General features: G+C 42.1%; 1 protein-coding gene across 1 annotated transcript in view; it reads left to right on the top strand.

The window, feature by feature from the left end:
* CLSTN2 (calsyntenin 2) overlaps positions 1 to 12894 on the top strand; it is a 749401-nt gene that overhangs the window by 717745 nt on the left and 18762 nt on the right. The window contains exon 10 of the mRNA XM_030575667.1: positions 7235 to 7401. Within this exon, the coding sequence (XP_030431527.1) occupies positions 7235 to 7401 (167 nt within the window). The remainder of the gene's footprint in view (positions 1 to 7234; positions 7402 to 12894) is intronic.

Raw genomic sequence — 12894 nt, 5'->3', positions numbered from 1 at the left:
TCGGTGAAAGTATGTTAGGAGCAGTGCAATAGAAGGCAGACTAAGAACACAGAGAAGGGAGCAGAAACTCAGGATTTCCTAGGTGTCTAGGGAGATCCCAATGGGTGTAGAGCAGAGGAGGGCAAACTACGGCCTGTGGGACCATCCTGCCTGGCCCCTGAGCTCCTGGCCAGCCCCGGCCCCTCCCCTGCTGTCCATCCTCCCCTGCAGCCTCAGCTCACTGTGCGGGCAGCAGGGCTCAGGGGCAGATTTAACAGTGAACACAGGGTGCCCTTACAGGGGGCCCTAGGGCCGGGTCCTCGGGCAGCTCAGCACCAGGGACTGCACTGCAGGGGCAGGGGAGCAGGTGGGATGGGAGCACGGAGAATACAGCCAGAGGAATCAGGAGGAGCACCAGGCGGATGCACAGCCGGCCGGAGAGAAGTGGTGCTTCTCTCCAGCTGCGCGGCTGCCCCTGCTCCTCCTGAGTCCTCCCACCATGTTCATAGGGACACATTCTGAAAGAAGCTAGGGGGTGGATAGTGGATGGGGTCCCAGGGGGGCGGTTAGGGGCAGGGATTCCTGGGAAGGGGCAGTCAGGAGACAGGGAACAGGGGGAGTCAGGGGTTCTGAGGGGGGAAGTCAGGGAATGGGAAGTGGGAGGGGGCGGATAGGGGGCGGGGGGCAGGCTGTTTGGGTAGGCACAGCCTTTCCTACCAGGCCCTCCATACCGTTTCGCAACCCCGATGTGGCCCTCAGGCCAAAAAGTTTGCCCACCCCTGTGTAGAGGCAGCTTCTATCCTCATGCCTGCAGCCCTGGCATAAGGCATGTGTTGGAGAATGGTGCTTCCTTCTATTTCCCTCTTGATGGATAATGACTTGAGGATCATTGCCAGCTGATATACGTTAGAACAGATATTAGGTTGCTCCAAACTCGGGTTGGGGTGGAGCTGGAAAAAAATCAGAGTCATAAACCCTCATTTTTTCCTTTTGTGTCAAGCGGATTTTAGATGCAGCAGAGAGTCTGGCCCTGCATATATGTACCCAAGTGCATTTGCTGCTATAGCAGGGGAGTCTCTAAACTTTCCTTTTGTGTTGCTCAACTTTCATCACATTAGGACCAGGCAAGATGCAGGAAAAGGCAGCCTCTCTTCACAAATCTTTGTTAGCATTATATACACAACAGAAATAGAATAGAGGGTGTTTATTTTCTGTCAGAGATGAATTCATGTTCAATGGTTAATTCAGTGTGGATTCTTGCCTCTTATTTAATTGTATTTTTTCTACTGGGGATGTGCACCAGGCTCTGAGATGTTATCCCAGCAGTAGGTTTACAGTACAGTACTTCTGTGTACAGCATTAATTAATTTAGCATGAAGTGTGATTTACTTTGAGAAACAAAATACAAGAATTAGAAGTGGTGAGGGGCTTTTTTGGTCCCCCCCCCAAGTAATTAAAAAAAATTAAGTTACAACATGCATTTACAACTCCATAGGAACTTGCCCAGTATCTTATTTGGAAGAACATTGTCTTCCTGAAAGGGCAAAGGATGCAACAGACCTTCATTCTGTGGATCTCATTTATGCATATAGACAGGTTGGAATTTGTATAGCTCATGGCAGGTAGCCCTTAGGTGTTCTGTGGACCTGGGGCTAGTTCGGATATTGCTTTCAGACTTCAAGTCATGAAGGCCCCAACATCACACCAAGGACAGGTTGAAACGGTAGCATAATGTTCTTTAAATTAGCTCTTGTGTAGAGTGGTGTGGCATACAACGGTTTGTGCTGACTGAGAGATCTGGGGTGATAAATTAAACTGCTAGGGAATCAGATTAGGACCCTTCTTGGGATACACTGTAGGTTCTGCCTCTTCCTGTTTAGTAGAAGCCTCTACCTATTAGTTCCCTAAATCCCTTCACAGAGTGGGGAACTCTTATTTTGTACCTTTGGAAAACAGAAAATTACAGAGTTATAACAGATCAGCACTCACCCATCTTGTTAATTTTGCCTTCAGAATTGGGGAAAGCTTTGGTTTTGGATTCTTGTTTTGCTGTGTATTTTGTTCATTTTGCATGACGGTGGCAGTTACTGGCTGTTGAAGTGCACAATAAGTTGATATAGGCTCATTGGTCTGAGAAGATGTCTGAGTTGTTGAAACATCAAGCTATAAATATTACAGAATGTCCAGGTGCTATGAGACCCATGATGGTGGTCAGTTAAAATTACTAGTATTTACCATGAGAGGACAAGAATGACAGGTACAGCATTTTCTCTTGATCTCTGCTAAATAGTGCTTAATAATATATGGAAGACTTATTCATTGGTCTATTTCAACAAACTATGAGATGCATTCTCCTTTCTAAGCATGCGTGTACAATCATTCCTGTTTGTTCTAGTGGAAGTTACCCCACCCTATGAAGAAAACAGCATGCCTCTGTAAATGAAAGCAAACAGGAAGGACACAATTCTCCACCTTTGCAGTAATGTAAAGCTTAAATGAACAATCTTATCAGACTTAGGAGCTTGTGGGTATAATTTGCTGATTTATAGTGTGATGAGACAAGGTGGGTGCAGTAACTTTTTTTCGACCAACTTCTGGTGGTGAGCGACAAGCTTCTGAGATTACACAGAGCCCTTCTTCACTCAGAGATGTTGGTGTCAGTTATGTCAGAAGGTATATCCTGAACTTTTGTTTCATGATGTTTCTAGCTCATTTTAAAGCTTCATTATCCATAACTCTAAAAGTTCCTGACTTTCTATACTAGCAGCTGATTCCATCATCATAGTTTTCAGTGAATCAGCTTGTTCTAGTCCAGAAACGATCTATCTGAAATAGCTATATATTTGTATAGACACCAAAATCATTGTGTGTAAGTACCAGAGTAGTATCTGAGCATTTTGCTTCAGATATTTTTGGTGCCTCTGGGATTTCTGCATCCAGCAGGCATGCTAATAGGCCATTTCTAGGAAATGGTCATGGCTTCTTACATGAAAACCAGCTTCCTGGTTTTATGCCTTTATAAATGGGGGGACGGCGGAGTTGTGCAGACTCTCATCCTCTCTTGAAACTCCCCAGCAGTCAGGGCAGAGCACAGCCATTGCTACATCCCACAGGGAAAACATGAGCTTCCTTTCACAGTTGACCAGTTCATAGTGGGGAGGCATGACCCCCTCTTTTGCTGGGCCTTCCCTGTCCCTATTTTGGGGTGATTAGCTCCATTAATAATCATAGCCCAGTGCAGTGAAGTGAATGCAATCACTACCATTGCAGGCAGCTCCGGCATAGAGGAAAAGGAGAAGTTAAAGGGGGAAATGCTCCTCTCACCCTTCCTGCCCCTTCTGCACCTCTAGAAGCTAATCACTGGCCAGCTGTCAGATTCGTGCACTTGCTGACTGTAGACTTGCAGTACAAAAATAATTTTAATAGTTATGGGCAAATCATATAAGGTTTGTGGAAGTTCATTGATTCCCAGCATGACAACTGATTTTTAAAACAAGAATTTTATACCTCAGAGATAACAGCTTCAGATGGTCATTCTGCTCTTTCTTGTAAACCAGTTTTAATGGATTTTACAAATGGGTTTTTGGCACAATAATATTCTCTTTATGTGTATTCAGTATGATCCATGGTCAATCGTCATTTTAAAAGACACAATAAAGACTTCTTCAAATGATATGTTGTAATCAATCACAATATGTAGCTTCAGTTGTATTGTAGATGTTACTACTGTATTTCCTTATATATGCTTAGGGAGTATCAGACAGGGTAAGGGAATATCAAGGAAGGACCCCAGTGAGACATTCCAGCTAATCTAATGGGAAAAGATTATGGGAAATATTATTTTATCATGCCTTCTACATCCTTCTCTGTATTCCTCCCACCACACACACACACTTGGTCCTGCAAGTTCATTATTGTTTCCCTTCAGTGTCCACATTTCAGTGTTGGCCAGGACTATGAAGCTGTATGGTTGATCCCTGGGAAGCTGGCAAACCAACAGTGACCAACTACAAAGTGAATGGCCTGAACCCAGACTAATAAAAAGCAAAGAAATCAGTGCATCACTTTATTCTCTACAACCTGGCCAAGATGCTTGAATCATCCCTCTATAACACTGACCACACAATGATCATCTTTAGTGTTGTCACCTTCAGACAAGACTACGGTTGTTCACCCTAATTAGCGGGCATGGCTTTCCATCTAGTATAGAATGAATGCCTACTGTGACAAAGTTCCTCCTCTACCTTGGTGGGTCCTGTGCTTATTGGCAGATTTGCACACCTTAGTGATCTTCCCCTCTGGTGGAACCCACAGTCTGGGTCAACTCCTCCTGTATCTGATCAGGAGTTAGGAGGTTTGGGGGGAACCTAGGCCCACCCTCTACTCCAGGTTCCAGCCCAGGGCCCTGTGGATTACAGCTGTCTATAGTGCCTCCTGTAACAGCTGCATGACAGCTACAACTCCCTGGGCTACTTCCCCATGGCCTCCCTCAAACACCCTCTTTATCCTCACCACAGGACATTCCTCCTGGTGTCTGATAACGCTTATACCCCTTAGTCCTCCAGCAGCACACCCTCTCACTCTCAGCTCCTTGCACCTCTTGCTCCCAGCTCCTCACATGCCCACCACAAACTGAAGTGAGCTCCTTTTTAAACCCAGGTGCCCTGATTAGCCAGCCTTTATTGGCTGCAGGTGTTCTAATCAGCCTGTCTGCCTTAATTGGTTCTAGCAGGTTCCTGATTACTCTAGTGCAGCCCCTGCTCTGGTCACTCAGGAAACAGAAAACTACTCCTCCAGACTCTATACCAGACTCCTGTACCCCACTGGCCTGGGTCTGTCACACTACCTACTGAGACCCTGTGAGCGGAGATCACCTACACTGAAACCATTGCCCTACCTTCATGTTTGTTTCCTGATACAATTTAAGGAATTGGTTGTAATCTTTAAATCCTTGAATTGTGTACTTCTCATCCTGCATCACATTACAACAATTCAGATCAGTTGGCAAACTCTTGCTATTGGTTTCTGAAGTTTAAAACTCCAGGATCAGTGTTGGGGTTTTAGCCAGAGGCCTGCATCTGCGAAGCTTGGTCTCTTAGGGAGTCTGCTAAAGCCTGAACATGCAAAACTTCAAAGCACAATCTGAGGCAGACTTTTTATTTTAGCTCTTGTCTGATTTTGGGGGGAAGAGTTTGGAGGGTATTTTGTTTGCTTTTATATTCTGTTTGAGGATATTCCTGATGAAAGAAAAATGAATGTTAATTCAATTCAATGTTTTCTTATTTACTATAATTTATATTTTAAAAATATTTACTGTAAATAAATACTTAGCTGCTAAAATAATAGTAGGTGTTCTTAAAAATGATGTTGCTATTACTAGTTTTTTGGGAGAAAAAATTGAATGTATTTTTGGTACACTAACTATTTTCCAAATGTTGTTATGAACTTAGGCCTTTCAGTATTTACCAAGTACAATAGAAACTTATCCTGAACTATAGATGTTGAAAAAAATGGAGGTTTTCTTGTACTCTGAAAAAATCCATCCAGAGAAACTTTTCTACATGATGTCAAGTATCAGAGGGGTAGCCGTGTTAGTCTGGATCTGTAAAAGCAGCAAAGAATCCTGTGGCACCTTATAGACTAACAGACGTTTTGGAGCATGAGCTTTAGTGGGTGAATACCCACTTCCTCAGATGCATGCATCTGAAGAAGTGGGTATTCACCCACTAAAGCTCATGCTCCAAAACGTCTGTTAGTCTATAAGGTGCCACAGGATTCTTTGCTGCTTTTTCTACATGATGGACAACTTGGAGAAAAAAGGCTGATTTTTTTCTCACTGTGGGGAGTTTTCTTTGAGATGAATAGTGATGCTATATGCGATGCCATCAGAGAAGACAAAGGGTGATGCCTTTTGGCTGAGGAAGGCATCTAAGAGTACATTGTGAGATGTCTGCTTCCATGACTGGGCAATGAAACAATCCCAAACCTACGTCTACAAAATCTTCCCCCCACCCCATTACTCCAGTGTGTATTTTCATATATAATATAAAAAAATACCTAGTTTTTTTTTGTAGTGAGTACAGTGTTGAGAGAGAGTGGGGAGGAGGGTTCTCAGGCTTTTGTCATCAATGTCTATAAGTGTACCCAGAAGAGAATAAGGAGATCTATACAAAGTGCGGGGAGTAATTCAGTAACTCCAGTTGTTTGCAAGTAGTGGATGTTAACATTTATTGATGACCGCTAAAAATGATGCATTTGAATGAAGTGGCTTGTTTTGCCTAATGAGTTGGCTATAGTATGCCAATGCATCTGTGACTTCCTATTCATATCTGGTGGCAATTCATGATGTTTGAAGCCCTGTAGGATTTGAATTTGGAGAAACTGCCTCTTTTTCCTCTGTTCATTTCCTCACGTTCATGGCAGTTGGTTAGCCAGCTCAATCAAATCTAGTGATAGTTAGCATGTTTGGAGGCTAGAGGTGGGATGTACACAAAGGAAGGACCTCAACTTTGAAATTCACTTCTCATGTAAGTTCTCAAGAGGCCAAGTCTTGTTGATTTCCAGGATACGGTGATAGCCCTATCTTTTCTTTAGGATTTACCTGAGGGGATGAGGTCAGGCAGTGCTTATGTTAATTTATAGCTAAGTAAACTTTCTGGATGGAGTTTACTTTTAATTAACATTGTATGAAGTTGCATTGTTTTTTTTAAAGAAATGCACATGCTGCCAGAGAATGTTGTGATGGACACGTGTTTAGGAAAAGGACAAATAAATATATGTACAAATACATTGAAACCCATATTTAGTCTGTGCAAGCATTAAATGGTGTACAAAATCTCATAAAAATGTAATATTTAGCTTGTTTGCATCCTGTTTAAATTTTTTTTAAATGGTCGAATAGCTGTTTATTCGCATATTCTGAAATAATAATATGTTCCTGGGCAGGGATTTTGTGTGCTATGTTTCAACAAATACATTTTTGAAACCACTGAAAATAGCAGTTTACAATAATGAAAATACTGACAAAACCTTATTTATAGTGGAGTTGCTGGATGCCATCACAATAATGTATAAAGCATATTCTAGTTGGGATTCGGTTCACTTGATCGTAGTAACTGGGATTGCAGTTTAATAGCATTTCACTAAATTGGATATCAAACCTATATTTGTATGTTACAATATTGTAAACTGAGTTATTAGAATATCTGTATTTGGGTATTATCAACAGAATAATTTTGCATTCTGTTTCTTCTAGGAGGGGAAGTCGCTAAGCCTAGATTTGCTCAGTATTTCCATGGCAGCCTTGCCAGCCTCACTATCCGGCCAGGGAAAATTGAGAGTCAGAAAGTGATTTCCTGTTTGCAGGCCTGCAAGGAAGGTCTGGATATTAATTCTCTTGAGAGTCTTGGCCAAGGAATAAAGGTGAGAGATGAACTGACATCATCTTTGATAAAATTTAGAACTGATTTATGAAGTGGAGAGCCCGAGGTAGAGTACACACAGTACAAATGCACTCCTAGAAGCAAATTAATTTCCCATAAAGTCATGCAAAGAAAAAGCATAACAAGAGGAGCTACGATACTGCAAAGAAAAATATTTCCATTATTTCAACAAAACACATTTAGAAAGTAAGGTGCCACAGGTCTTTCACAATCCCTAAGAATTTCCAGGTCATGCTGTCAAAGCCCTGTTTTGGTACTCTTTACAAAAATAGGCATTCTTCTGCAGACTGTTGTATTTTATTGAATTTTGATCTGAAATAGCTTTAAAGCAACAGAAAACATAAGTGAAATATAATTTCATCTGGTTGCAATTCAGCAAACTGGGCTGTGTGTGTTAGTGCCATCAGATTCAACATATATTTCACAAGGCAAACTACATTAATAGGACATTAAGATGGGACAATTAAGCATGCAAAAGTCAGGAAATGCAAAGATTAAATTTGCATGTGCAACTTTAACTGTGTTTGTACATATGAATTATCCTGTGGTCTTTAATGACATAATCACGTTATTAAAGTAGTACAATATAGGACAAACTCCTGGCCCCATTGAAGTCAATGGCAAAATTTCTAGGACTTCAGTGGGGCCAGGACTTCATTCATAGTTTTCTCTGCTTTCTTGGATATGCATATGTAGCATCTTGAATGTAAATGTCATCTGTTTATCCTTACACAAATTTGTCAGAATATTCCAGAACAGTTCTAAGTTACTGAGAAATTTATTAGATAACAAATACTCCTCTCTAAACTGCATATTTTAACCAATTTGTCAGTTTCCAAGTACCATACATTTTCTTTTTAATCAGCAACACAATCTTGCTTTGGCATATTTTTGGGATTCAGCCAGTTCACTAATATTGAGCTATTTTATCAGTATAGATGATCACAGTACAACCTTCCTTTGGAACAGAACAGAGAATTAAACAACTAACTAGGGAGGTAATTTAGCTGCATATTTATGTGGCCTCCACCTGGTAATAAATTGTCATTGTTACTCTGTGTTGTTATATTTTAATCTAGAGAATGTTGTGAAGGTACTATTTACTGTGTATTTTTCAGGGAAATTACGTGTGTGGGCTCTGGCATATGTCAAATCTGGCATATACTATGTAATACACAGAGCTGCAAGAGGATACACGTGAATCTAGACAAGAGGTTATGTTGTACTCTTGATTTATGATATCTGCAGACAGGAGGGCATAATTTAAGTTGCATGTGCAAGTTTAGGACCAGATTCTTCAACCTTTACTTGTGAGAGTAGGTAATACTCAACATGAGTAACAGCCGCAGGAGTTAGCTTTATGTGGTAAATATAAGATTGTTTCACTGTCTAAACTTGAGTTTGATTCACGTTTTTGGACAAATAATTTATTCGCTGAAAAATAAAGTTTTAGGTTGGCTGAAGCTATTCATAAATTTGATAGAAATTTGCTGAATAGTTTCCAATAAAACACTTTTTTGGAAAAGGACCCTAGATTGACAAGGGAATTTAGATGCCAATCACAAAATTACCAGAAGAGAAGGTAGTCATAGCCCCTTATACCCAGTAACCTTGAATGCTGGCATTCCACCTCTTTGGTGAGTGCCCCTAACAACTAGGCTACTGGCTATTCTTTGGTGGCACTCTGTCTTTCCTGTTGTATACATAATTGAGTAGGCACAGGATCAGGGACTTGAGTTTGGGTCTCCCACATTCCAGGTGAGTGTCCTCATTCTCACTTTCTTTGGACCAAAAACATTCAAGCATTTTATATAAAGTAGAACACCGCTACCTCCACCACCATCACCACTTCCTCTAGTAGTTTTTTTTAAATCTAGCCCTTCATTTTCCTTTGCTTTTATTAAAAATACCCACATATGAAATATTTTGTTTCATTTAACCCAAAATGAAATTTGTCAACTTTTTTGATTTGCTGAAGATACTGAAAAATTTGATTTCAGTTTGGGTCAAACCATTTTTTTTCCCTCTGGGACTTCCAGAGACATTAAAAAAACCCAGTTATTCACCTTGTTCTAATTTAACCCTCATAAATGTCAGTATTGGATGACTCTATTTCACTACCTCTTTCTTTACTGGGTAAAACATATTGCATAAAACCTTTTTTTTGTGGTACTAGCCTTTAAATACTGAACAAAGAGCCCCCAAATTACTCTGTTTTCCTGTTTTATTTATTATAGTGAGAATGTTAATAATTTCATAGGACTTCCAACCCAGCAATTCAGTAAATTATAATGACATGCTTCTTAGCAATGCCCTTTACAAATTAAGATTATGAATGTAATATAAGGCTGTTTACTAGAAAATCCTGTTTCCTTGCAAATATATACCAGTAAATGTATGCTGGAATTTGTATGTCATAAATCAGCTTGTACTTGGCTCATGCTGATTAAAAACATACTCAGTTGTAGAACCCCATTGTCATTTTGAAATTGACATTATTGTAGTAGCTTGTGGTTTCAGGTGTGGGTGAAAAAATACTCTCTTCAGTTTTGCCTCCCACTGCTGCTCCAACATGGGTGAATGGTTCTCTCTATGAACCAGCAGTGGGTGGAGGAAAAATGAAGCCGAGGGAATTTTTTTCTCCTTCCCAAACTGAACTTCAAAACGTTTTCAATTTCAGAATTACAACAGTGGCATGTATAAGAGGGGTAGCCGTATTAGTCTGGATCTGTAAAAGCAGCGAAGAATCCTGTGGCACCTTATAGACTAACAGACGAAGTAGGTATTCACCCACGAAAGCTCATGCTCCAAAACGTCTGTTAGTCTAACAGTGGCATAGTGTTTCTTTAAAGGTGCTTCATCCATTTTTACCTCCCCAGCCAGTCTGGCAGTCAGAGTTGACAGCAGGAGGCAGAAATGGAAAAAAGCAATCGGAGATACTCCAGGCAGGGTTTCCTAGTTGGGCCAAGAGGGAGAGGAAGAGATAAGAGGCACAGTTGGCACCTGAGCTTGGGTTGCAAATTAATAAAAGAAGATAGTGTCCATTGTCCCAAAATAAACACACCTGACATCAGATATTGTATGTGACTGCCCATGGATATGTACAGTATAGATATTTGAATGGTACCACCGCCTGAAGGAAAAGGACATTAGCTTATGTTAAAAGTCAATAGGATTGTCAGTTGGTCTCTTTGGTCTTTTTATATTTATCTAGGAAAGAACAGTTTAATACTGTTATAAGATTTCTTATGTTGCAATTTTTATCTTCTTGCTTCTTCCACGATCTAATTTTCATATATACACAACAAATCTTGCAGAAACTGTCTATGCTATTTTTAACTGATCTCTCCCCTCTCCACACTCTCCAAGAGCGAGATATAAACAGCCCAGTCTAGGGGCTTGTCTACACTACAAAGTTAAGTCAACTTAAGTTATGTCAATGTACAGCTGCCGCTATAATTAAACCACTGTTGCACATCCGCACTACCTCCTTGTGTTGGTGGAGTGCATCCACAGTAGCAGCTCTTGCATTGACACAGAGAGCAGTGCACTGTGGATAGCCAGCCCACTGTGCAACTCATCACAATCTACCACAGGGTGTTTTGGGACAGGTTTGTAATGCCTCTTGGGGGCAGGTTCAGCATCTCCTGATTAGGTTTCCTCCATTCCATGGGCATTCTAGTACGTTTGTACCACTTTTCAACAGCTGTAGTAACGTGCGTGCCCACCATCTCTGTCAGAAATCATGGATCCTGCACTGCTCTTCAGTATTGTGCTGAGCATCACAAACACAACACACCTGATCCAGCAGTATTTCGTGAGTCTGATGATGATGCCTTGGTGTCTGCCTTGCTGTGTGCCAGGGAGAGAAACAATTCAAGATTGCTGTTGCCATTCACAGAGCAGCTGCACATGGTGGACAGTCTGTTCTGAGCCCGAGAAACAAGCACTGAGTCGTGGGATTGCATCGTTATGCAGGTATGGGATGAAAAGCAGTGGCTGCAGAACTTTTGGATGTGCAAGGCCACCTTCTTGGAACTGCCCTCTGGTGCAGTGACACCAGAATGGGAGCAGATCTCACAGTGGAGAAGTGAGTGGCGATTATTTTGTGGAAGCTTGCAATTTCAGACTGCTACCAGTCAGTGGGGAATCAGTTTGAAGTTGGGAAATCCACCATGGAGGTTGCTGTGATGCAAGTATACAGGGCCATTAATCGTGTCCTGCTACAAAGAACTGTGGGTCAGGGCAATGTACAGGAAATAGTGGATGGTTTTGCAGCAATGGGGTTGCTGAACTGCGGTGGGGCAATAGATGGCACACACACCCCTATTTTGATACCAGACCACCTTGCGACGGAATACATCAACAGAAAGGGCTACTTTTCTACAGTATTGCAAGCACTGGTGGATCACCAGGTTTGTTTCACTGACATCAATATGAACTGGTCAGGGAAGGTGCATCATGCGTGCATCTTTAGGAACATAGGCTTGCACAGAAAACTGCAAGTTGTCCTACTGCAGGGGAAGAAACAAGGCAGCCCTCCAAACAAACCTTTGGCAGAGGATTGCAGACTACCTCCAGGAAAGTTTCCTAAATATCTCAATGGAGGATTCACAGGATATCCCAGTGCACATAAACTGTTTGGCAGGACCTCCTCTGCCTAGCTGCACAGGGGAATAAGAAGCAGATAGCAACTCTACCTCTGTTGGTTATTTCACTACCTCTTCTAGCCTGATTAAAAAAAATAGTACATGAGCAGAGGTTGCCCTGCAATATTGAAGCAAACTGAGTACTTACCAGAGGTTCCTTCCCTTGCATCACACTCTCCAGTGCTGGACTTCTGGGAGTGGCTTAACTGCTCAGGAGTCAAAATGAGATCCTGGCTTGCCACTCCAGCGGATCCCAGTATTGCCCGTCCTCCATCCTCCTCCTCTTCCCTGTTCAGCACCTCATCTTCCGGGTTCATTCTAGGTCCTGCAAAGTATTCACCGGGCACTTGGTGGTGGAGGTGAGGTAGGCACCGAGGATGGCATGCAGCTACCTGTAGAAGTGGCATGTCTGCATCTCCACACCAGATGACTGTTTGCCTTCTGGTAAGCCCGGTGCAACTCCTTGATTTTTACATGGCACTGCTGTGTCTCCCTATTGTAGCTCTTCTCCTCCATGCCCCGAGCGATCTGGCCATAGATATCAAAGTTCCTATGACTGGATCAGAGCTATGCCTGCACCCAGTAGATCCAGCACCTCCAGTGCTGCATGAAGCCAGCATGGTCAGCTCAGCAGTTATGTTAGCTCTCCACGCCAAGTAAATAGAGCAATTTCAAAAATTCCCAGGGCCTTAAAAGGGGAGGGGCGTGCACCTGTGTACCTGGCTGCAGAGCAGCGGAGTTCAAAACAGTGACTAGAGCAGTCATGGTAGGGCATTGTGGGACAGCTCGTGGAGGCAACTTAGGTTGACGTGGATTTATTAGAC

Source organism: Gopherus evgoodei, chromosome 9 (genome assembly GCF_007399415.2).
Source record: "Gopherus evgoodei ecotype Sinaloan lineage chromosome 9, rGopEvg1_v1.p, whole genome shotgun sequence".
Taxonomy (NCBI): domain Eukaryota; kingdom Metazoa; phylum Chordata; order Testudines; family Testudinidae; genus Gopherus; species Gopherus evgoodei.
This window is presented reverse-complemented; position numbering and strand designations above follow the sequence as displayed.